This window comes from Lissotriton helveticus, chromosome 3_1, assembly GCF_964261635.1.
Source record: "Lissotriton helveticus chromosome 3_1, aLisHel1.1, whole genome shotgun sequence".
In the NCBI taxonomy this organism is placed as follows: Eukaryota; Metazoa; Chordata; class Amphibia; order Caudata; family Salamandridae; genus Lissotriton; species Lissotriton helveticus.
The window spans coordinates 1,553,017,373-1,553,040,747 of record NC_136061.1 but is presented as its reverse complement, the minus strand read 5'-3'; the positions used below and the strand labels follow the sequence as shown (position 1 = coordinate 1,553,040,747).

At 47.3% G+C, this 23,375-nt stretch overlaps 1 protein-coding gene across 3 annotated transcripts in view; it reads left to right on the top strand.

Moving 5' to 3' along the window:
- DIXDC1 (DIX domain containing 1) overlaps positions 1-23,375 on the top strand; it is a 422,480-nt gene that overhangs the window by 189,089 nt on the left and 210,016 nt on the right. For all 3 annotated transcript variants that reach the window (XM_078682305.1, XM_078682303.1, XM_078682306.1), the window contains one exon: positions 3,964-4,089. In XM_078682305.1, coding sequence (XP_078538431.1) covers positions 3,964-4,089 — 126 coding nt within the window. The remainder of the gene's footprint in view (positions 1-3,963; positions 4,090-23,375) is intronic.

Genomic DNA, 23,375 nt, shown 5'->3' with positions numbered 1-23,375 from the left:
GCAAAATGTTTTAAACTGTGCACTTTGATTGATACACTTTCCATTCTGTCTATAAATCCTTCATGAATTACTGAATCAGGCCAAATGACCCAGAGTGAAGTAATTGTAAAACTATTCACTCCCTGGTGGCACAGCACTCCGGATAATGTGTTGCATGGTTAAACACTTATAAGGTCCCAAAGGCGAGACCTATTGGCTATGCCAATGCTTGTTTCTTTTGCTAATAAGTTGGATGCAGTCGATCTGAACAAAACATCCCCCAAAAGAAGTTCATCAGCTTTGGCTCCTTCATAGAAAGTTTGTGCTGTTCAATAAGCGGGAGCCAAGAAAAATTGAGGACCCATAAGTTTGATATCCCATCTTGACAAAACAAAATTCGAATGTGATTTCGAAATCGTGCTTTTTAGGTCTCACTGAGCCAATGCGCTTGCGCATTGCTTCGGCGAGAATTATGTAGGGGCTTCAGGAAAGCCTAACAAGAGGGCTTTGGAATGCGGATTATGGCCAGTGCATGTGCGCCGGGCGCGCGCTCACCATTTGCTCCCCCGCCCCCCATCAGACTTGAAAGGAAGCCGCTCGTACACCACCATTTGTCTGAGCCTCGGCATCAGACTTCAAAGGAAGCACCTCCTCTGCTCCCCCGCCCCCCCCCATCAGACTTCAAAGGAATGCACGCCCGAACTTGCTGGCCTCGCTCTCGTGAGCTTTATTTACTTGTTCTTTGTTGTGTCTCTCTACCCTCTGAGACTACTGTCCCTCCAATCGCTCTCTTTCTGTCTTCCCTAAATATCCCCCCCTTGCTTTCTGGTTTTCCTCTTTCCTCTGCCTCTCTTTCCGCTGTCCCTTTGTTCCCCACTTCTCACGTTCTTCTCTTCCTTGCTTCACTCGCCCCTTCCCTCACTGGCTTTTTATTAAATACTCAAACTTATATACCTCCCGGGTTGCCACAGCCTCCATAGCTGCACCTCTCTCTTCTTTGCCGTCTTTTTTGCTGCAGTCTGTCTTCCTTTTGTCTCACCCTCTCCCCCTTACGTCACCTCTTTCTCTCCCCTTCACTATGACTCACCATCTCTTCTTTCTCTCTCGATTCCCTTTTTCTCCTCCTCTTCCCTGCCTCACTTTGTTCCCGTCTCACTGCTCTTTCTCCCCTTTCTTTCCTCCGTTTTCCGTCCTCTTCTTCTCCCTGTCCCTTACCTCTGTATAGCCTCTTTCTCCCGAGTTATCCACTCTCACCTTTCTCTCACCGCACACCCCCTCCCCTCCTCTGTTCTCTCCCTGCACCTCGGTTTCTCCACTTGTGCTCATGGCGGTCTTTTTTAAGGTCTCTCCTGGACGTCTCTCCTCCGGCTCTCTCATTGCCCCCCCTCCCCAGAGGCCTGCCTGCCCTGGCCCCCTCCCTGGGGCCCACATTAACACTCCTGACACTGGTAACTCTTGCCATTAGAAGTGTGGCCTGTGCGGGGGCAGCTGGGCACCGCCGACAGCTGGGCACAGGTGGCAGAAATGTTTCCCCCCAAGGCACAGGTGAGACAGTCACACCTCAGCCTTCTCTCAACACCTCGGGCTGTCACCTGCCTGCGTGCAGGTGGACACGAGCCTCACCACCGAGCCGGGGTATGAGGGGGGCCATGCTTTCCTCCTAGCACCCGCCTTTCATCACCTTCTCTGAGGCTACAGTTCCGTTTCCGGTCTCGTGGGCTTTGAGGTTGTTACATCTCAGGGGCACCACCACATCACTCAGGGACTCCACCACATCCATCACTCAGGGACACCACCACATCACTCAGGAACACCACCACATCACTCAGGGACACCACTCAGGGGCACCACCACATCACTCAGGAACAACACCACATCACTCAGGAACACCACCACATCACTCAGGGACACCACCACATTACTCGGGGACACCACCACATCACTCGGGACACCACCACATCACTCGGGGACACCACCACATCACTCAGGGACAATACCACATCACTCAGGGACACCATCACATCACTCAGGAACTCCACCACATCACTCAGGAACACCACCACACCACTCACACCACTCAGGGGCACCACCACATCACTCAGGGGCACCACCACATCGCTCAGGGGCACCACCACATCACTTCAGGGCACCACCACATCACTCAGGGACACCACCACATCACTCAGGGACACCACCACATCACTCGGGGACACCATCACATCACTCTAATACACCACCACATCACTCTAATACAACACCACATCACTCTAATACACCACCACATCACTCAGCCCAACCACATCATCACTCAGCACCACAACAGCACTGTCCTTGCTTGCTACCAAAAAGCATTGCCATAGACAATAGGACTCGCAATAGGAAAGTGTAAGCTATTGGCTTTGTGAATAACAATGGTATTAATTTTTATATTTTCAAATTGTCATTTACAATACCAAAAGCTCACACTTTCCTAATGCGAGACCTATTGCATTGCAAATGCTTTTTCTGATTTGATAAATCTGTCCTGCAGAACTGCAGTGGTACTAAAAGAAATAGGCCATTCCGATTGGCGAGGGAAGCTTTTTCTCTCTCTTCCATCATTTCAGTACCGTGCTGCAGTTTCTGGTACTGAATGATCTGATTGGGTGGCCGCAACACTGAAGAAATTGGTGCAGTTGCTATTACAAGAATCAGGTACTCATTCCCTGAGTCCTGGAAAATCTTTCAAGAGGCTACATAAGGGGGCAATATGGGTACACCCTGACCCCTAGGGCCATGTGGGATTGGAGGGGAAGGGTCCCAAAAAGACCCTGCCATAAGTTAAATTCAAACCAATATAGCTCTACTAGCACCTAGTAGTTTAGTACCCAGCAAGGTCACTCCTATGGTACTGTGGTACTGGTTCCACTGTAACAAGGAAACCATTTTTTTAAATGACCAATGGCGAGTCATAGGCCAGACTCTGCTGCAAACCACCATTTTGCAGGTCATTAGCTTTGCACAGTGGGGGTTGGTTGCCTGCAGTGGGTTGGGCACAGGGCCTTCCCACTGCTGCGCACTGTGGAAGGCTGTGCACAGTAAGGGGTTGGGCACGTGCAGAGTTTTGGGCTCAGGTGGCCCTGTGGCTAATCTCCCACTGAGCACAACCCTAGGACACAAAACATGGTAGGCAGAGTCGTATCAGACAGTCCCGGGTTTGCAGTGACGATGGTAATTGTCAAACAAGCATTGGTAAAACCAGTGGATCTTGTTTCAAAGTGCCAATGTGTGTCCCATTAGCTCATTATTATTTAAACTTCTTTTTAAGTTTTAACAGACGAAGACCATAAGTGACCGACCAGATATGATGATTTTCACCATATTTGAAGTTGGTGTCGTAGATTAATCGGTCCTATACAATTTAAATTGAATACCGTGCCCATCATTCTTCTAGCAGTGCTTCTTTTCTCTAAAAGCTGCCGCAGATCTTTGTGAACTTCATCAGAGACCCCTATTTTGATATATTACCTTTTCTGCCTTCCTGCACCAGTCTACATTGTGGGACCAGTCGCTGATGCCAGAGGTTGAGCTAGCTACCAACTAGCGATGATGTCACGTCTGGCCACAGCCAGATTGGGATCACACGGCATCTTCACATACTTGGGTAGTGTGTAATCTCCCCCTAAACTTAGTACCATAAATTTGGTATCCATGTTGATTTCTAAGTCAGTCACTCTCCTTAAGTAGTTCTTTACCTTCTTCCAGAATACCCTTATCTGCAGCCAAACCCACCATATATGCAGGACATCTCTCCTGTGCCCCCATGCGCTCTGAGGCATGGCAGACCTAGTGACTCCATAAGCTGTCAGTTGTATGTGGTGCAGTATATTCTGTGCAGCAGTTTGAACTAGACTAGGTGGAATCCTGCATTTATCGTTCAGTTACTTGGATGTTAAAATGAAGGAAAGAAAGAATAATAGTAATAACTGTTGTTTCTCTTCTCAGCTGGAGAAAGACTGAACGGGATTCAGGGAAGTCCTGGTAGTCCACAGGAAATGAGAGAAAATGTGGAGAAGGTGCTGCAGTTTGTGGCATCAAAGAAGATCCGCATGCACCAAACATCATCGAAAGGTAAGTGTTGTAAAGCCGCCCTCCTTACAGCACATGTATTAAGCACAGTTAAGCATGAGTGCGGTCATCCCAACACTGCTTAGACCGCTTTCCAGCTAGGCATTCAAAGTGATCATTTCAGCACGGTTTGCATCCATTCCAGCCAGGCATTCCAGTATCACCATTCCAATTCTGCATGCTTCACACCCTGTTAAACATACCACTATTTTAAACACTGCTTGTTTCAAACCACAGACAAACGTCCCAGAGAGAACATTCTAATGCCGCGTGCAGCAAACCAAGCTAAGTGTTCCAGAGTCATTTCCAAAATACTTTGATCATCGTACCAATGAAACCTTTTTAAGTGACAGTTTCAGCAATGCGTGCATCAAGCTCACTCAGGATTTTTATTTAGTTGGTTGAAGTCTTATATAAGGGTGTCGCAGTACTTTACATGAGAAGACAACATTTTACTTGAAAAACAATAGATGGTACAATATGGAATATAATTTTTAGCAGGAGCAAGTTGGCAGTCAATTATCATATCTGGTGATATATTTTAAATTTGCATTTATAGTGTACAAACACAGAAATAGTAAATTTGCCTATAGACAGGAATGGAACTAGTCATACAGACTCTTGCTCATATGGATATATGGATGCTACAGTGTGTTTTTTTTAGTTACTCAAAAGCAGGACTGGACAGGCCATTTATTCCACAGGGGATTTCACTTGTGTGCTGATCGCGAGAGCTGGGCGGGCAGATGCCAGGCGTGGCCGGCACAGGTAAGTGGGGTGGCCAGTGGGGCGGGGCAATGTGGGGAAGTCGACAGATGACTGGATAAGCAAAATTAAATAAATAAATAAAACCACTTACCTTGTGCTGGCTGCATCGCCAATGCGGCGAGAGCGCAAGTTAAGTGGTTTTATTAATTTTTTTATTTCATTGTACCAGTCCTGTCGTCTGTTGACTCTCCCCTACCCCGCCCGCTCTCCCGCCCCAACGCTCTTACCTGTGCCGGCCATGCTTGGCAGATTTGTATCCAACTTTAGTCTCTCATGTGTGTAGAAAGAATGCTTTGATCATATAAGGCTGCCGTACTCATTGCGTATGGGGGCCATTTTGATGAGTTTGGAATGAATACGTGTTGGGCTAGAGCCCTCGGACACCAGGTTTGAAATTCCAGGGCGGCTCCTGATAACTCTGCCACTATTACCAGCTCTTCGAGGTTAATTGCAGCAGGCACAGGAAGGCTTCAAAAGAGAAGAAAAGTAAAAAAGGATGTAAGGGGACGTTGGAGAGAAAGCGATCAGAGAGGAGGAGAGAAAGAGAGAGACAGAATAGAATGATGGATAGAGAAAGACAGGGCAAGGAGACATATGGAGCAAGACTGTTAGAGCATGTTTGCGAGGGCGGCTTTTGGTTTCCCAGTACAGCCCTGCTCAAAAGAGGTGTACATTTCACACAGAGAATCATATTCCTATTTCTCTAGGAAGCTTATGGAAAGCAATTTCAATCCTGTGTCGAGTGGGGTAGTACAGCTTGAATTTGGAACCCAAGTTGGTGGGATCAATGTGGTCAAATGTTTTATAGGTGATAGAGGGAATTAAAAAGAACACGTTTTTGATGGTTTATTAGCGAAGATCTCATCAAGACCATGACATTGATTGTGGGGGAAGACCAAGAATTAGGCTGCTGTTTTCAGTGGTCTGGTCCCGATTAAAAAAATAATTGTGCATGCCCAAATTGAAAGAGTTGCAGTGATCTAGTAGCTAGAAAATTAATGCTTGAAACATGGTTTTACAGGAGGACATTGTAATCAATAGAATGAATTTCTCTAGCATTTTCAGAATAAAAAAAATAAGACAATGTGGATTGATTCACTTGGGCCTTACAGGAGTGATCAGGAAACCAAGATTTTTGACTCTTTTGGAAGATGAGGGAGGAGCCCCTGGTTCCTGATGCCATCAGGCTGAGGAGCATATCATGGAGCATGCTCAAAAATAAGTATTTCTCTATTTTCCCCATTGATATTTACATGATTTTGATGTATCCAAAAAGCTGCTGTAGTCGTACAGTTAGAGAAATGTTCCTGTGTGATGAGGATAGTGTGGACAAAGGAGATGAAAACGTATGTGTCTTCAGCGTCTGAAAAAAGGATCAATCCAAAAGTGTATTGACTTGGGCCAAGAGGGCAATGCATATTTTAAAAATTGTAGGGCTAAGAGAAGATCTTGTGGGACCCCAACAAGGCACTTCTTTTGGGTGAGATTACACAGATTGAGATCTTCCCGATTTGAAGAAGGCAAGCCACTTCCAAGCGTGAGAGGGAATGCCACAGCCCATAAAAGTGTATGATCTTGATATTGTGTTTTTGAAACAGGTAGTTTGGTGTGCCACTGTGTGTGGCTTTGTGCTTGATGAGGGAGATTTTTTATATCTTTTGTGAATCAGTAGGAAGTTATTTGATAGTACTGAGGAAACTGCTGATGCGATTAAAGCATTTCGGGGCATATTATCAAGAAACAGTTGAAATTATCGCCGCTTTAGTGGCTGAAAACTGCTGCTAAAGCGATGATAATGGGCTTGATAATATGCCCTTGAGAGTTCCAATAGAAGCCCATGTTTTGGTGTCAAAAAAACAGCGATGTTGTACTCAAAACGGCGATAGCCTTGGTGATACGACCCTGTGGTCGTATCACCATAATCCACCCCCCATGTTTAGCATGCATAAATCAGGATTCTTGCTGGTGCAAGATTCAAGTGATAATCGCAGTTAGCATGAGTTATTTCATCGCTTCGCGGCCATTGGTGATAGGGGGAAGGTGAGTTAGCGACTGCTTTTAGTTGCCATGAAGTTGGCAATGCCTACTTTGCACGTCATTAGCGATAAATATCGCTGACATGCAAAGCGGTACCCAAACCGGTCGCTCTCGCCAGGAAGCTGTCGCTAACAGCTGTTATCGACAGCTTGCTGATAGGGCGATTAAAATATCGCCGCTTTAGTGGCGAAAAGTGCAGCTAAGCAGTGATGACGCACTTGCTAATATGCCCCTGTGTTGTAAAGGCATGCGTTATAAATGTATGCGTTGTAACGTCATACATTCCCTCCACGTACATTCCGTTGCTCTGAGCATCCTCCTGTCACCGTCCAGGCCTCTAGAATACCATGGTGCCCATTTCTTTACTTTTTTTCTTTCTAAATTTCAGGGGGGAAGACTTTCAGTATTTCATAGCAATTATGCCCACAAAGTATGTATTAGATTCTCTTGAGTGTATGAATGCTTTATACATAATAATAATAAAATAATCAGCTCTAGCACAGTATTTTTGTGGGATCACCCAGACACTATGCATACGGATCCGCAGCCAATCATCCGAGAGAAACAATTTTTAAAGTGCGGGCATATGTACAAGGGAAGTGGCGGAGAGATACGTTAGCCTTCCTGGGTTAACGCCTCTCTCTGCCACTTGAGAAGCATAGGGCTGCACCATATTTACAAGAATATGGTGCAGCCCTGCATTTTCCCTTGCCCTGGCATTATGCTTAGCTGCCTAGCGCCAACGCAGGCACCATTGCACCGTAGTGCAAAATTGTCTGCGTGCAAGGGAAGATTGTTTATGTGCAGGAAGATCCACCTTCCTCCACATAAACAATCTTTAAATGCCGTTTTGTAACTTATATGTGTGCTGCTTCATGCAGCAAACACAGAAGTTGCGAAACTGCATTTTAAAAAAATGATTGTTTGTGTGTAGGAATGGGGACCTTCCTGCACATAAACAATCATTGGCCTTTTGCTGTTTTCATTTGTGCTGCAAACACAGCACACATGAAAACAGCAAAAATGAGAAGAAATTAAACATTTCTCCTCGTTGGGCCAGGGTAAAACCAGGTTTTCCCTGGTAAATAGGATGCAGCGTCAGAATCATTGGGTGTTGCGATGGAACGCCCACAGCAACACTCATTGCCCTCCCCTTTCATGCTAAGCATAGTGTGAAAGAAGGCCTTATTTACAAGGTAATGTTAAGTGGCTTAACACTGCCTTGTAAATAAGGTGAAGCTCCTAGCGCCGCAGGAACATCCTAAAAAGTAACGTTCCCGTGGCGATAGGGGCTTGTAGATATGCCCCTGCATTTGTAAGATTCCAGTAATAATTAACACTGTGATCATCCACAGACTCTAAGCGTTTTCCCCTGCACTGGTGCTATAATTAGCAGCCTAGCGCCAACGCAGGCACCCTTGCACCTTAATGCAAGGTTGTCTGCGTGCAGGGGAAGATTGTTTATGTGCAGGAAGGTCCCCCTTCCTGCACATAAACCATCTTTATATGCCGTTTTGTAACTTCTATGTGTGCTGCTTCATGCAGCAAACACAGAAGTTGCAAAACGGCATTTAACCCTATCGCTGCTGCCGTCGGCCGTTGGACGTCGCATGAGCTACCTCCCTGGTGCTGCGCACGTCCAACGGCCGTCGCGGCCGCACCCGTTTCTTCGAACGTTCAGCACTGGCGCTGAACGTTCGAAGCAGTAAACGGGGTAAAAAAAATGATTGTTTGTGTGTAGGAATGGGGACCTTCCTGCACATAAACAATCATTGGCCTTTTGCTGTTTTCATGTGTTTTGTGCCAGGGTAAAACCAGGTTTCCCCTGGTCTTCATTCTGGCACTGTCTCCTATATACGCCTCCCTTGTAAATAGGATGCAGCGTCAGAATCAATGGGTGTTGTGGTGGAACGCCCACAGCAACACTCATTGCCCTCCCCTTTCATGCTAAGCATAGTGTGAAAGAAGGCCTTATTTACAAAGCAGCGTTAAGCCAAGTTAAGTGGCTTAACACTGCCTTGTAACTAAGGTGAAGCCCCTTGCGCCACAGGAACATCCTAAAAAGTAATGTTCTCGTGGCGATAAGTAATGAATAACACTGTGATCATCCGCAGACTATAAGCATCAACCTCAGGTAACACCAGAGCGATCTTCCCAAAACTATATTTACCAAATCCAGGTGGGCATGAGAGTGACCAACATCAGCCCACGGCATGAATCACATTGAATCAAAACTGCAATTAATGGCAGCAGCCCCATCAACATAAATGCACGCATGTCGTATGAGAGGTCCTTTTTCCTAATTATAGGAAATACATTTATTTTTAACCATCATACCTCATTGTGCTTCTTATAGACTAATTATCGCTGCATTTCTAATGTGCTATAAGTCGGTTTACCACCATTGCAATAATAAAATCTATGGTTCCAGGTAATACTAGTTCAGAGTATGGTGTTGGCAAAATAGCATTCTTTTTTCTGTGTGAAATCTTATGAAAATGATAAGAAACATACAAATTGTGTGCAATGTAGGTTGATGGTTTCTCATGAAAACTCCTCGGAAGAGCATACCTCTCATACAAAAAACAGAAATCTAGTTTGAGCAAGACATATCTCGTCAGTGATGATACTGTACCCACAAGATGTTCCCTGCGAAAACCAGTCTCCTGCAGGTTACAGTTCCAGGAAATCATGTCATGCGCTCTTTCCATTTTTTTTTAAATAAATGCTACATTTACGGAATACCAGAATTTCACCTGTGTAACAAAAAGTTTGCCTAGTACTATAGAGCATGGAAAAGTAGAATAAAGAGCCAGGGAGCCTGTTTGTAGGCCTCAGTGATTTGTCTCTGTGTAGGGTTACTAGAATGTGAGTAGCAAAAACTGGGACAGACCAGACATAGTAGCAGGATTGGAGGCTGCCATTGATCAACATATGTATTAGGGATTACGAGTTTGGCAGCCCTGGAGCGGGCCACCACGCCAGCGCCCCGCGCCAGGACCACCAAACTCAACCGCGGCCGCCTGCAGATTACGAGTAGTCTTGTGGTCTGGCGGGGAGGGGAATCCTTTGGCGTTCCCATGGCTGTGCTTATTAAAATGGCACCGCAATGGGAATGCCAAAGCCCGCTCCTGCACGGCATGCACTGGAAAGTCCATGCTGTGCAGGAAAGGGGGTGAATGCAGATAGGGGTGCACACTATGTGCCCCCGCGTGCATTCCATGTCCCCGAGGCACCCTTGGTTTCCTTGCCACCAAATTTTGAATGGCAGGCTCGCCGCCACATTTTGAATGGCAGGCTCACCGCCATTGAAGTGAGGCAGTCAGGAAACTTATATTATGCTTTGTGGTGCTGCAGCGGCCCCGCCAGCATATTGTGGCCTCACACCCCTGCATCTCCGTAGAGGGATCATGGATTCCTGGCAGATGCAGCATCCTTTGATGGTCCGACCGCCAAACTCGCAATAGAGAGGTCGGACCGCCAGGGCGGCGGTGCACTCACCGCCACCGTGGCTACAACATAATCAGACCCTAAGCCACTGTGATATAATGTGGCTGCACATTTCAGACTCTGAAACTTCTGGCACTCTTGTTTATTTCAACTCTTAATATGCAAGGCTCAGGCTACATTCGTATAACATTAGCTATGGCAGGACTTGCACCCTGTGACCGCAGCCCTTCACCCCCACCCGCTCCGTCTCCCCTCAGCTGAGAGCATGCCTCCTCATGTGCTGCCTGAAAGAAAAAGCTACATTACTTTAATTATTTCAGACTTTTGAGGCGCCTGTGGAAAGGACAGCAAATGTTTCAATTCTGCTTTGCAGGATGACATGAGCTTGGTCCTGAGTCTGGAACATGTATTTAAGATTGGGAAAAGCATCTGGACGCTGGGACAGTGCTCTCAAAGCTGGACTATCCGGGGAAATGTAAAGTGCACGTTCACCCATAGGCATCTTGGCGCTAAATAACAGCTGTTTATTGCTACCCAACTCAATGGTACTCATTTTATCGACCTCAGATGGATGGAAGGCTGCGTGGATCCGCCGGGGTTTGAACCTGTAACCATGAGGTTGAACACAGGTCCCTGTAGTGAATGCATTAGACCACCGAACCACCAGGCCCGGGTAGTATGGTCACCCTAGCTCTGTGGAGTTGGGCGGCCGACCATAGCTGGGAGCTTGAAACCTGCAGAAGTGGAGCTGCTCCAGCATGAAATAAACATGGCAGCAGGTGTGAACAGAAGACAGGTAGCCCCCGCCACCGCTGTAAATATTTCATAATACTGCAGCTCCTGGCGCTGCTTCCGTCTGGAGGGATAAAGGAATCATGTTTTATTCATTTGGGATCGGGAGGACTCGAGGAGGATTTGTGCGCCGTGCAGCATTATAAGATTATAAATGTGTAATTCCACAGAAGTGTGGCTTACTCTTAACAAGACCCCCAACCTCGTGTGACTTCTAGCAGATGTAAAGTGAATTTTGAATCATTTGATATTCATGGAATCAGATAGTGTAAATTGTAATTTAGTAGCACATTAATATTTCCCATATTTTATAGCTGCCATTCCGTGCGAATGTGATGCATCGTTATCGGCGTACTGGCAGGTGGGCCTAGGGTGTTTGAAAGCAGGCTTGCTTGTTTATTTGTGGTCGACATCGTCAGGAGGCTGTTGTGCCCACAATTTGTCCATAAAGAAACCTCAAGAAAATCGAGTCTTCTTTATAAAGCTTTGCAAAATTCAAAAGATTCCTAAATAATATATATTACGGTACTAGACCGGATATTTATTTTTATTTATTTATTTATTTTGAAAGTTTTATATAGCGCGAACAAGATCTTTGCAGATATCAGAGCGCTTTACAGACGAGAGGAACATCGTATGAGTAAATAGCAATTGGGGTGGGGACGGTACATGTGGGTGCATAGTCAGCCAGATACATCAATAATGATACAAGTACAAATAATTGATAGCGTAAAACACTCAGGCAGGTCAATAACCCGCGTCATACAAAAAATGCAAAAAAGATTAGTAAAACTGAATGGTACAACGTCTGTAAATATCCTCCCCAGTAATAATTCAAGTGTATTTAGCCATGAGGATAGCTTTTACTTCTTTCTTGAAAAGCATGGTAGAGGAAATGAGTCTGATTTCAGGGGGGAGTGAGTTCCAGATCCTGGGTGCCATTCCTGAGAAGGAGCGTTTATACGTTTTTTCCTTGCGGAATCTTTGGGGCTTTAGTAGGAGGTTGTTTGTGCCTCTAGTGTTTCTAGAGCCTCCGGAAATCGTCAGCTTTTGGGCGAGGTATCCGGGTGAGCTCAGGTGAACAGCCTTGTGCGTGATGCAGGCGATTTTCAGATGAATTCTGGCTTCAAAAGGCAGCCAGTTCAGGGCTCTCAGGTCAGGGGAAATGTGTGATTGTTTTCTTGAACCGGTGATGAGTCTCGCTGCAGCGTTTAGAGAAGCTCTTATCGGTGCCGTGGTAGTTAGGGGGAGACCGCAGAGGGCGATGCTGCCGTAATCTATTCGAGGGATGACTAGAGCTTGTACCGCAGTTTGGAAATCTTTGGCTGGAAGGAAGGGTTTGAGTTTCCTTAAGGTATTGATCTGGTAGTTCGCCCCTTTAGTTGCTTTGTTGATGTGTTCCTGCATGTTGAGGTTGGTGTCAAGTGTTATGCCTAGAGATTTTGCTGAGTTCACAATGGTGGGATGAACATTGAGTGCGGTTAGGTGTTTGAGCCAGATTTGAGTGGTAGTGATCTTCGCAGGAGGTGAGATCAAGAGGAACTCTGTTTTAAGAGCATTGAGCTTGAGATGATTAGCAGCCAACCATGATTGGGTGCTTCTGATCGTTGAATTCAAGAGCATAATGTCTTTGGGAGATTGTACTTTGAGATAAAGTTGAGTGTCATCGACGTACATGTGGAATTGAACATTGGATGCTTGTAGCAAGGTGGTGAGAGGTTCCATAACTAGGTTAAACAAAATTGGGGATAGGGAGGATCCTTGTGGGACGCCTAGTGTTACCGGTGTTGGAGAAGACATCAAGTTGTTACTCTTGAATTTCTGCGTTCTGTTGTGTAGAAAGGACGTGAACCACTTGAGTACAGTTCCAGATATACCCATTCTTGTGTTTAATAGATCGAGTAAGTTCTCATGTTTGACGGTGTCGAATGCAGAGGAGAGATCAAGAAGGATAAGGAGGCAGGTATCGTTTTGATCTAGGATTTGGAGGGCGTCGTCAATTATGTGTATCATAGCAGTTTCTGTACTGTGGTCCGCTCTGAAGCCTGATTGATGAGGGTTGAGTAGATCAAACTGATTAATGTGTCTAGTCAATTGAGTTTGTGCGCATTTTTCGAGCAATTTGGCAAGAGTCGGAATGTTGGTAATGGGACGGTAAATATTTAGATCAGAAGGGTCGGCTGTAGGTTTCTTTAGTAGAGGTGTGACTTGTCCAACTTTGAGGGAGTCGGGGATGGTCCCTTGTTGAAGTGAGCTGTTGATAATTTTAGTCCAAAGTGTGAGGAGCGACGGGGTAAGGTCTTTGACAGCGTTGGCAGGAAGGGGGTCCGTGAGGTGATTGGCTGGTTTCACATTACTGAGCAGTCTACCAATTTTTTCTTCCGAGTAGGTGGCAAAGGATGACCATGTAGCATTGTTTTTTGGTTCAGTGGGTGCTGTGCAGAGGGGTTTGGGGTAGAGACTTACGTCAATGAGGAGATCGTTCTTTATGTTGTCTGTTTTTTGGATAAAGAAAGAAGCGAAGTCTTCACAGGAGGGTGCTTCGCCCAGAGTACTGAGTGGTTGGGGTTGTTCCTTGGATTGTGTTCTGATTAGCTCAAACAGCTTTCTCGGACGATTTTTGGCATGGTCGAGCTGACGGCTGAAGAAATCTGATTTTGTGCGTTTTATTTTCCTGAAGTAGGCATTTCTCTTTTTCTTCAGCGTTTTTAAGTGCAGTGCGGAGGGAGCTGATCTCCAGGTGCGCTCTGCCATTCGCATGGCCCGTCTATCGTCATTGAGACTCCCGTTGTACCAAGGATTGGATATTTTTGTGGATGCTCTTTTTAGCTGCAGAGGTGCAACTTCATTAACTAAAGAGGTCATAGCGTTGAGATAGTGATCCGTCAAGGATTGGACATCCGTAATGCCAGTGGGAGGAAGTAATATATTGCAGCTGTTGGGGGGTAGAGAGTTTGGGTTGAGTTTTTTCAGGTCTCTTTTCCAGACTTTGGGCTTGAAGGATTGAACCGGGTTGATTTTGACTTTTTCGTTGATGAAGAACGTGACAATGTGATGATCTGACCAGTCACAGGGTTTGATAGATTCAAGTTGGATAGAGTCTTCTTTGGAGATGATAAGGTCGATGATAGAGCCTTTCTCGTGGGTCGGGCTGTTGCATATTTGGGTGAGGTCAAGGGCGTCGAGGAAGTTTTTAAGACTATTTACCACCGCATCATTATGATCGTTCCAGTGGAGGTTGAAGTCACCAAGGTATATTTGTGTGAGTTGTCGCCCTGAATTGGTTGTGATCAAATCCATAATTTGTTGCGAGAAGGTAAAGTTGTCCCCTGGTGGGTGGTAAATGCCGTGAAGAGAGCAAATCGGTTTGCCTTCACTGATAATATCAAGGCAAATGCATTCACAGGAGGTTGGGGAGGGTAGGGAGGGAGAGGTTACTTTCATGACAGAGAGGTTACTCCTGTGTATACATGCGATTCCCCCACCTTTTTGACCAACCCTGTCTAATCTGGTGATGTGGTAGTTGGGGGGAACCAGTATGTCCAATATGGGTGTAGAAGATTCAGTTAGCCAAGTTTCAGTCATGATGATGAGGTCAATGTCCAGTGATAAGATGAGATCAGCGATTGCAGAGGAGTGCCTAGAGGCCGATCTGCAGTTGAGGAGGGTGCATTTCAGACGGGGTGTGTCGAGGGTGGAAGGGGGTTCGATAGAGAGGGGGACTTTTCTCAGGTTACTAAGGATAGAGATTCTGTTGTTTTGCGTGCGGGGTCTAAGGGGATTTGGATGAATCGTTGGAATGGTGCGGAGGGTGGAGGGTATGTTGTTAAGGGGAGCTGGGTCATAGGAGCGGAGGAGGGTGACTGTGTCAAGGTCCGATAGTGTGTTGCAGGTGCGATGGGGACGGTTTTCACGATTGCGAACAGGGATTGAGGTCCAGTGCAGGGGGCGTTGAGTGCGAGAGTCAGCCGACCAAGTGGAGGTCCTGTTAGGAAGGGTGGTGTTGGTGAAGGCGGGTGAGGGGTGTCTGGGATGTGTGCAGAGTAATTGTTTGATGATGTGGATGTCTTGTTTGAGCTTGAGGAGGGTGGTGGGTGAGGAGTGACTGGAATGCGAGCAGAGTAGTTGTTTGATGATGTGGATGTCTTCTTTGAGCTGGTGGAGGGAGGCCATAACGTAGTCTAGTGTGGGATTTGTGTTGGTGGTGGGTATTGGAGGGTTGGGGGAGGATGACATAGTATGGAGGAGGGTATTGGTGGTAGGTGGAGAGTGCATGGTGGAGGATGGGCGTATGTTAGTGGTGGTGGGGGCGCATGTAGGGTAATGGGGGTGAGAATGGGGGGGGAGTGTGATTGTATGTGGTTCTCTTTTGCGGAGGCGGAGTTGAGTTGATAGAGGCGTGTTCAGTGTGGTTAGTTAGTGAGTGGAAGTGGGGGCTGAGAATGGGGGGGATAAAGGGTGGGGATTGTCTGTGTGCGTGTCGGTCTGGTGCTGAACTCGGTTAGGCGGATTGTGGGTGGGAGCTGTGGTGTCATGGGTGAACAGAGTGGGACTGTGGGCTGGTGAAAGGGGGGAGGGGTTACGGTTGGTGTATATGGGTGACAGATCTATGTCTGTGATTGAGGGGTGTGAGGTATCAACCGTAGGTGGGTGTATGACTAAGGTGCTGGTGGTAGAGGAGAGGTGTGTGTCCTTTTGGGGCTGAGGTATGCTAGAGGCGTTGTGGTTGGGGGCTGTGGTGATGGGGGAGAGAGGAATGGGAGTGGTATGAATGGAGGTCAGGGTGTTGGTGGGACGGGAGGGGGTGCGGCTGGTGTATGTCGGGGAGAGATCTAAGTCTGTGATTGAGGAGTGTGAAGTGGTTGCAGTAGGTGGGTGGATGACGACGGTGCCGGTGGTGGAGGAGAAGTGCGTGTCGTTTAGGGACTGAGCTGGGTTAGCATCGGTGTGGTTGGGGGCTGTGAGGTCAAGGGTGGTCGGACTGAGTGGGGTCCGCGGATTGGAGAGGTGCTGTAAGAAAGTGTGAAACAGGTTATCTAATAGTTCCAGGTTCCTGTCTGTGGATTGGATTAGGACAACCCCGTTGTTATAGATAGTGATGGAGGTTCTGCCTGGGAAGAGTTGGGATGGTGTTATGGAGAGTGTTTGGCCATGCGCGGATTTCCTGGAATTGGATACGGTGAGTAAAGAGAGGAACGTTTTTCTCCATTGAGCTCTGCGTGCGGTGTGGAAGATGATATCAATGTTTATGGCACCATTGAACGGTGAGTAGTAGGTGTCTGCAAAGGGTATTTCAGGGTGGGACCTCAGTAAGTTGTGTTTAAAGCGTTTAGCGGCTTTTTTGGTGAGTGCGGGTGGGTAGTTGATTCTGTATGTGTGCTTGCCGATGAGCTCCATGTTGGGGTGACGGAGTCGGTAGGTGTGGGAGGGTGCTCAGTAATCGCCGGTTGCATGGAATGAATGTGACACTAGTGGGCAGCCAAAGTGTATGCGGTGGTAGTCAATGCAAACAGGGATAAGATCTGTAGTGGGTGCGTGTTGCACAGATGTAGGGTGTACAATAATGATGAACTGGAGCAGAATACAAACACATACACTAATACCCAATTGCATGTAACAACAGTGGCATTAATGAGCAGCCAGAGTATATGAGGTAGTAATTGGTGCATGAAGGAATGAAACTTGAAATGGGAGCAGGTTACATAAGTGTAGCAGGTCAATATGAGCAATTAATCAGTGCAGTAATTACAGTGAGGTCGTAGTGGGTTACAAACATGTACAGCATAGAATATAGGTATAATACTGATGATATACTAGACTGAAATACCAATGCAGATAGAAAAATACCTGAATCAAAAGTGACAATAGTGAATAGTCAAAAATGGGTGTTTCCAAATAAATGAGGTGCATGAATCAGTAACAAGATAAAGTTGCACCAGAAGTTATATGCTATATAACAATAGAGAGTAGTCAAAAATAAATGAGGTACATGAGTCAGTAGCAAAATACAATTACAACCAAAAATTATATGAGACCTAAAGTGACACTAGTGAGCAACCCAAATATATGAGGTAGCAATTGGTGCATAGGGTGAAGAAAAAGTGGGATGTGCAGTATAAGTGAGGTACAGGAGTCCGTAGCCAAAATACTGAGTAGTCAAATAGTGTCAAATAGTAGTCAAGTAGTGAGTAGTCAATAACAAATGAGGTACATGAGTCAATAGCCAAAATACAGTTGCACCAAGAATTATATGAGACCAAAAGTGCCCCTAGTGAGCAGCCAAAATATGTGAGGTAGCAATCGGTGCATACAGATGAAGAAGAAGTGGAATGTGCAGGATACAAATAGGAATATAGACATATGAGACCAACAGTGACCCTAGTGGGCAGCCAAAAAATATGAGGTAGCAATCGGTGCATACAGGTGAAGAAAAAGAGGAATGTGAGGGATACAATTAGGAATATGGACATATAATACCACTGTAAAAGGCAGACACCCTATCTTCGTCTGGCGTATAAACATATGATGTAAATATATGAGGTAACATTGGTGCATTACAGGTGAGGACAGAGTGGTATGTGCAAGATCCAACTAGGAATATAATGCCCCTGTAAATAAAATACCACTGTAAACATATAATATAATAACATATAGTATAGTAACATATAATACTACTGTAGAAAGGCAGACACTCAGTCCTGAGGAATGACTAGCGTACATAAAATACCACTGTAAGCATATAATATAATAACATATAGTATAGTGGCATGTAATCCACTGTAGAAAGGCAAATACTCAGTCCTGAGGAATGACTAGCGTAAATAAAATACCACTGTAAGCATATAATATCATAACATATAGTATAGTAACATGTAATAACACTGTAGGAAGGCAGACACTCAGTCCTGAGGAATGATTAGTCCATGATGGTCGCCCAGGATAGACAGTCTAAGATGGCCGAACCGATATGGGAGATAGGGGAATTAGTCCTCTGTCTGCTGCTATTACTTTGAGCACAGGGAAGGGCAGTTTCACTTTCCGTTAGAGCAAGCCCTGTTCATAGCATGATGGGAAGGAGGCTTATCTCTACTTCTGGTAGTCTTGTGTGGGGGAGTTGAGCTGGGAGCCTCGTGGACATCGGAGGCATGAGGGGGATTTATTGCTACAGTTTTATGGCCCCAGCCATTTTGAACAAAGGAGATAGCTTAGAAAATGTGAGCAGGCGGGTGGGGTGAAATAAATACCTTATGTGCAAGCTGCACCGTAAGCCTGTTGAGTTTGCCAGCAAAGTTTTGCAGTTGTAGTCCTTAATCAAAGCGTGTACAGGTCTGGATGGGGGCCTCTCTCAGCCCTCAGATGTCGCTGTCACCTCCAGCCTCCACTGATCCGGCGTCCCTCCTGGTCCCTCCCGGTCCCGTCAGCCTCAGTTCTCACTCCTCTGAGCAGCGGTGCCACACAACTACTGCAAAGCTAGCGGGGGGGGGGGGTCCGTTGTCATGGCCGCAGCAAGATGTGGGCCGGTCACAGCATCCAGCAACCGTAACAGCAGCCCTCGTCTCTGCCGCTGTCTCTGTCTCTGGAGGGGGGGAGCTCTCTCTGCCCTCCGATGCTGCCGTGACTCACTGCTGTGGAGCCGGCGGATCTGCACCTCTGTTATTCTCCGATGGTTGCAGCTGCCGTGGAGCGGGCGGGGGGGGGGGCCTCACTTAGCCCCCGATGCCGCCGTGAGTCCTCTGCCGTGGTGCGGGCCGAGCGCAGGACAATCCGCGGTGCCGGCTCAGCAGGCTCCCGGAGCTTCAACTGCCCAGCCACGCCGCCGCGCTGGGATTGTCTGGAGACACTTATCCAATGGCAGGTTGCGGGGCTCCGCAGGCGTCAGTCCCCGACAAAGAGTGCCGGCTCAGCAGGCTCCCGGTTCCTCAGGCTCCAACCTCCTTCAATCAGGTCAGTGGGCAATCCGGGCAATCGGTTGCTTGTGGTACCGCTCAGTCTCGGTCTCGGCGGCGCGATGTGCATGAAGGCGAGTGTCCAGTGGCGGCTCAGCAGGCTCCCGCAGCTTCAGGCTCCAACCTCCGTGAATCGGGTCAGCGGACCGCTCGGGCAATCCAGTTACTTGTGGTTCCAGTTACTTTTACTCCAGTTACTTTTTCTGCTTACGTTCCGACGAGCTAGTGGGTGCTAACAGGGATAATGCCCGGTAAGGGATCCCCAGCACTGGGAGCTCTTCACGGGAGCTCCTACCAGGCGGCCATCTTGCTAATAATGATATGACAGTTGCTTGCTGCACTAGATTAAAATAACATGCCACCTCAATGTATAGTTACAGTTATGTTTTGCTAGTTGCATGGATATTTTTGCTACAGGCTAATAACCTTTTGATTGTCTCCAGGGAAGGAGTGTATAAGTCTCCTGGTTACATGATGATCTCTTCAAAAAGCATTTTACCCCTTTTTTGCTGTTCAGTGATGATCGGAACACGTGGTGTCCAGGATACAGCAGGGTTCTGAGGCAGACAGACCAAGGACCAGGGCCTCTGCAATTATGTGGTTTTGCGGCTGTTGCGATTTCCACATAGTTGTTGATTCGCCGCCTGCGGCATAATCTGCAGATTTCAGCAAGACAAAATATTTCTAGCTAATATGGATCAAAAGTTAGTGAAAAACACATGTTGCTGCGCAATGGAAGGCCATTTGCAAAGGTTGACCGGTCACCTTTCTGATGTTTATTTCTTTGAAAGTGGTATTAATGAGGTGAAACCTTTGGCCAGAAAATGTTAACTTATGTAAAAAAGCCCAAAAAGAGGTCATCCTAACACAAAATGTGCTGCATTATGCAGCATAAATTGCCCTTTGTTGTCTCATAATTCTTTTGACCAAGCTGCATAATGTGTTCCTCCTCTGCTTCCAGTCGGCCTGCCGATGACCAGCTGATTATATACAGGGACACATTAGCCACCTGAGGTATCATGCCACATTATCCCGTCAGAGTTTCTGTAGGCACATAGTTCTATGCAGTCAGTGCAGGGCTTTAAGTGGGATGAAAAAACTGGGGGGGGGGGGGGGTGGGGGGGGGGTCTCAAAGGGGCGTGGCCAATGTAATTAAGGGCGTGGTTTAAAACATGTAAGCTAAAAATCTGTGCTTAGCATAGTGTGCCGCCCAACTTGTATTTTGCGGTTTCTGTCATTGCATCCAGATATATGACACAACAAGTAACATCATACTTACAACAAGTCAGGCCTATTGGCTTTGTCAGTGGTTGTTAGGTGCATAAGTTAAATACGCAGCAACTATGGCTTATGTATAATATTGAAAAAGCTTCCACTTAAAGCCCTGGTGACACCACGACAATGTTGCTGCTCCAGAGTTTCAAAAAGAGAAGGGAAATCCAGTGAGAAAATGACTCTCTTTAAAGGCTTTCCCTTCCCCTACAACGCTCATGTGACATGACGTCATGCCGTAACTTCTCCACAAGTGCGAAGTGAGCAGTGTGAGCACACGCACATGATGTGCCTGCTGTCACTGCAATCCGGAAAAAAAGGAACCGCCTGTGCCAGGGCACAAACAGAGCCAGATAGAAACCTATTTCGAGGCCCCCTTTAAAAAACTGCCTGTGCTCAGCACCGGTGAGACCCGGCCCACTTAAAGCCCTGAGTAAGTGCCTTAACCTCCTAAGCCCTCTAACCAGCTTTAACAATTGTGCAGCAGACAGTGCTTAATTTGAGCCTGTGGTTGCCAGGAAGGGCCACTGTCACTTATTTTTGCGCATTAAATAATTATCGAGGGCTAGAGAGGGAAAAGCATACAAATTGGAAAGCCAAAGGAAGATAAGGATGAAAAAAACATCACGACAGAGAAAGCAGGAGTGAGATAAGGAAGTAGTGAGTGTGTGGGGTGGATTTAACACTGCCAGCCTTTGTATTCGGCACGCTAACATTTCATTTTACCGGCCGCTGGCTTCTGAGCAGAGATTTGGGCTCTGACACGCTTTCTTTTACAAATTAAGCATTGGCAGCAGATATATTTACTGAGAAATCTTGGTTAATGTTCCTTTTGTAGTAACCAGTGGCAATCTGATGGTCAGAGGCATGGATTTTGCTATGACCTACTTAGCCTTTCGTTCTCCTAGTGTGAATAAAATGAACTCCACTGAGTTGGGTAATAACTCCTTTTAATATTGCAACTAAACTGCTAGTCTGTGGTTCCAAACTGCATGTAAATCACGCATTAGGGGTGTGGACAAGATAGCGGCTGTGTAGGATGCTTGCCGTGCCTCTTCGTTCCCGGGCTGCCTGAGCACTGCTCTTCACAGCGAGCCGGGGCTCGGCCGGCAGGGAGGAGTATGGCAAAGTCATCCTGATCTCCGTGCAAGGGGTATGGGTTGCCATGCAGCTCTGGAAGGCACAGCTTTCCTGAGACCGCCAACACCCGAAAGAAGCCAAACCAAGATCATGGATGAAGCCTAGCGTGTAATGCGAAACTACACTTGTCGCTGCCTGCTGATTGCCCGCTTACGGATCAGATGCGGCTGTACCTGACATGCTCCTGCTTCTCGCGCCAGGGGCCCGCAGTATATAGTCGACTCTCCTTGATGTGTGGAGAAGTGTGGCTCAATGGTTAGAGCAGGCAGTCCTCGATGCAGAGCTCTGGCCAGGGACTAGGGTTCGATTCCCGCCTCGGCGGGTCTCGGGCTCATTAATTCCCCTGACCGGATATTCTCGCCTCAGTGCCTATTCTGATCATGGGTCCCGCGCTGCAACTCTGGGCAATAGCTTGCTTAGTCCCCACAACGCAAGGGATGCCTGGTCTGCACCATGGGGGTGCCCAGGAGTGGACACTTCACAGGGAAAGCCAGGAAGGGTTCCCTTGCGGTATTCGTACAAGCGCCGGGAAACCCAATGCGGGTAGCTGTGCGCTACAAGTACAAAAACATTTACATTTACATGTGTGGCTGGACAGCCTGGGGGCCCTGAACAAAGCAGTGAAAATAGAGAAGACCCTCCCCCATCAAGGAGCCATTGTCCCCCGCCCAATGCCAGCAGACAAAGGAACATACGGTGGGGGACCGCTGGAGTTCCACAAGCAACTATAGTGATGCTGTGGGAGGTCACCTGCTGTGAGAACTTGGGACCCCTGCAGGCTGGAACAAGTTAGTGCCCCACATTGCGCCAACTGCCAAGACACGGAGGACCCTTAGCGGCCTCGCCGGCCGCCTCTCAGCCCTGGCGCACTAAAGACTGGCAGAGTATTGCAACACAGTAGTGTAGGGGAAACTGCAGATGAGCCCTGGGGAAGGGACATTTAGGCGCCCCCCTCCCTGACACCTGTGTCATTCTTGCTGTTCCAAAGCCTCTCCAAAACAGCAGCGGCATTAATCTCACTATAAGCACAGGCAGCCTTCCTTCAGGCCGCTCCGTGTGCAGGTGCAAGGCCTCACCTTTGTGAACACCTGAAATGTGTAGCATTCACCACTAGGTCAGGCCAGCACCTCGTCACCTAGGGTGCTCCTCCCCATCGCCAAAATGGCCTCCTTCAAAGGCAAGAAAGATCACACCATGTGAGACTTGCTCACCTGCTCCCACAACTCTTTAGGCAAAGAGATCCCTCTGTCTCAACATTCCTCCCCATCAGACGACCCAGGAGGGGAGGCAGCCTCAGTCACCCGGGTTTTCTTGGAGTCCCTCTTCGGCACGCTCAGAATGTATCTACAGTCAGTCAAATGGGACCTGTTTCTGGAGCTGGGCTCACTCGGATAAAGAGTGTCCTCCCTAGTAGACAATGAGATCGCACTGGAGGAGATGTTGAGGTGCTCCACAAGAAGTTCTGAAGCTCCAAGTGCAATAGCAGACCTACAAGCCTACGTAGAGGATATCAAGACCAAATCTCGTCAGAACAACATGTGGCTCAGAGGGAACAGACAATAGCAGTTTCGTACAGACCCTATTCCTGCATGTCCTGGGCTCGGAGGAGGACAGCCACCTTCAAGTGGACCGGGTCCACCTGGATGGCTGCCGTGGGGGGCGGGGATACATTCCCTCCAGATATCCTGGCAAGCATGCACAACTTCCAGCTAAAGGAAGGAATCATTAAGAAAGCTAGAACCTTGCAACTCCCCCAATACCAAGGGCATAAGTTCTTTCTCTACTAGGACCTCTCGATTATTACCCTAGAACGACACAGGGACTTTAAACCTATCACAGAGTTCCTCCGGTCCATGTCAATCAAATATGGATGGGGACACCCAT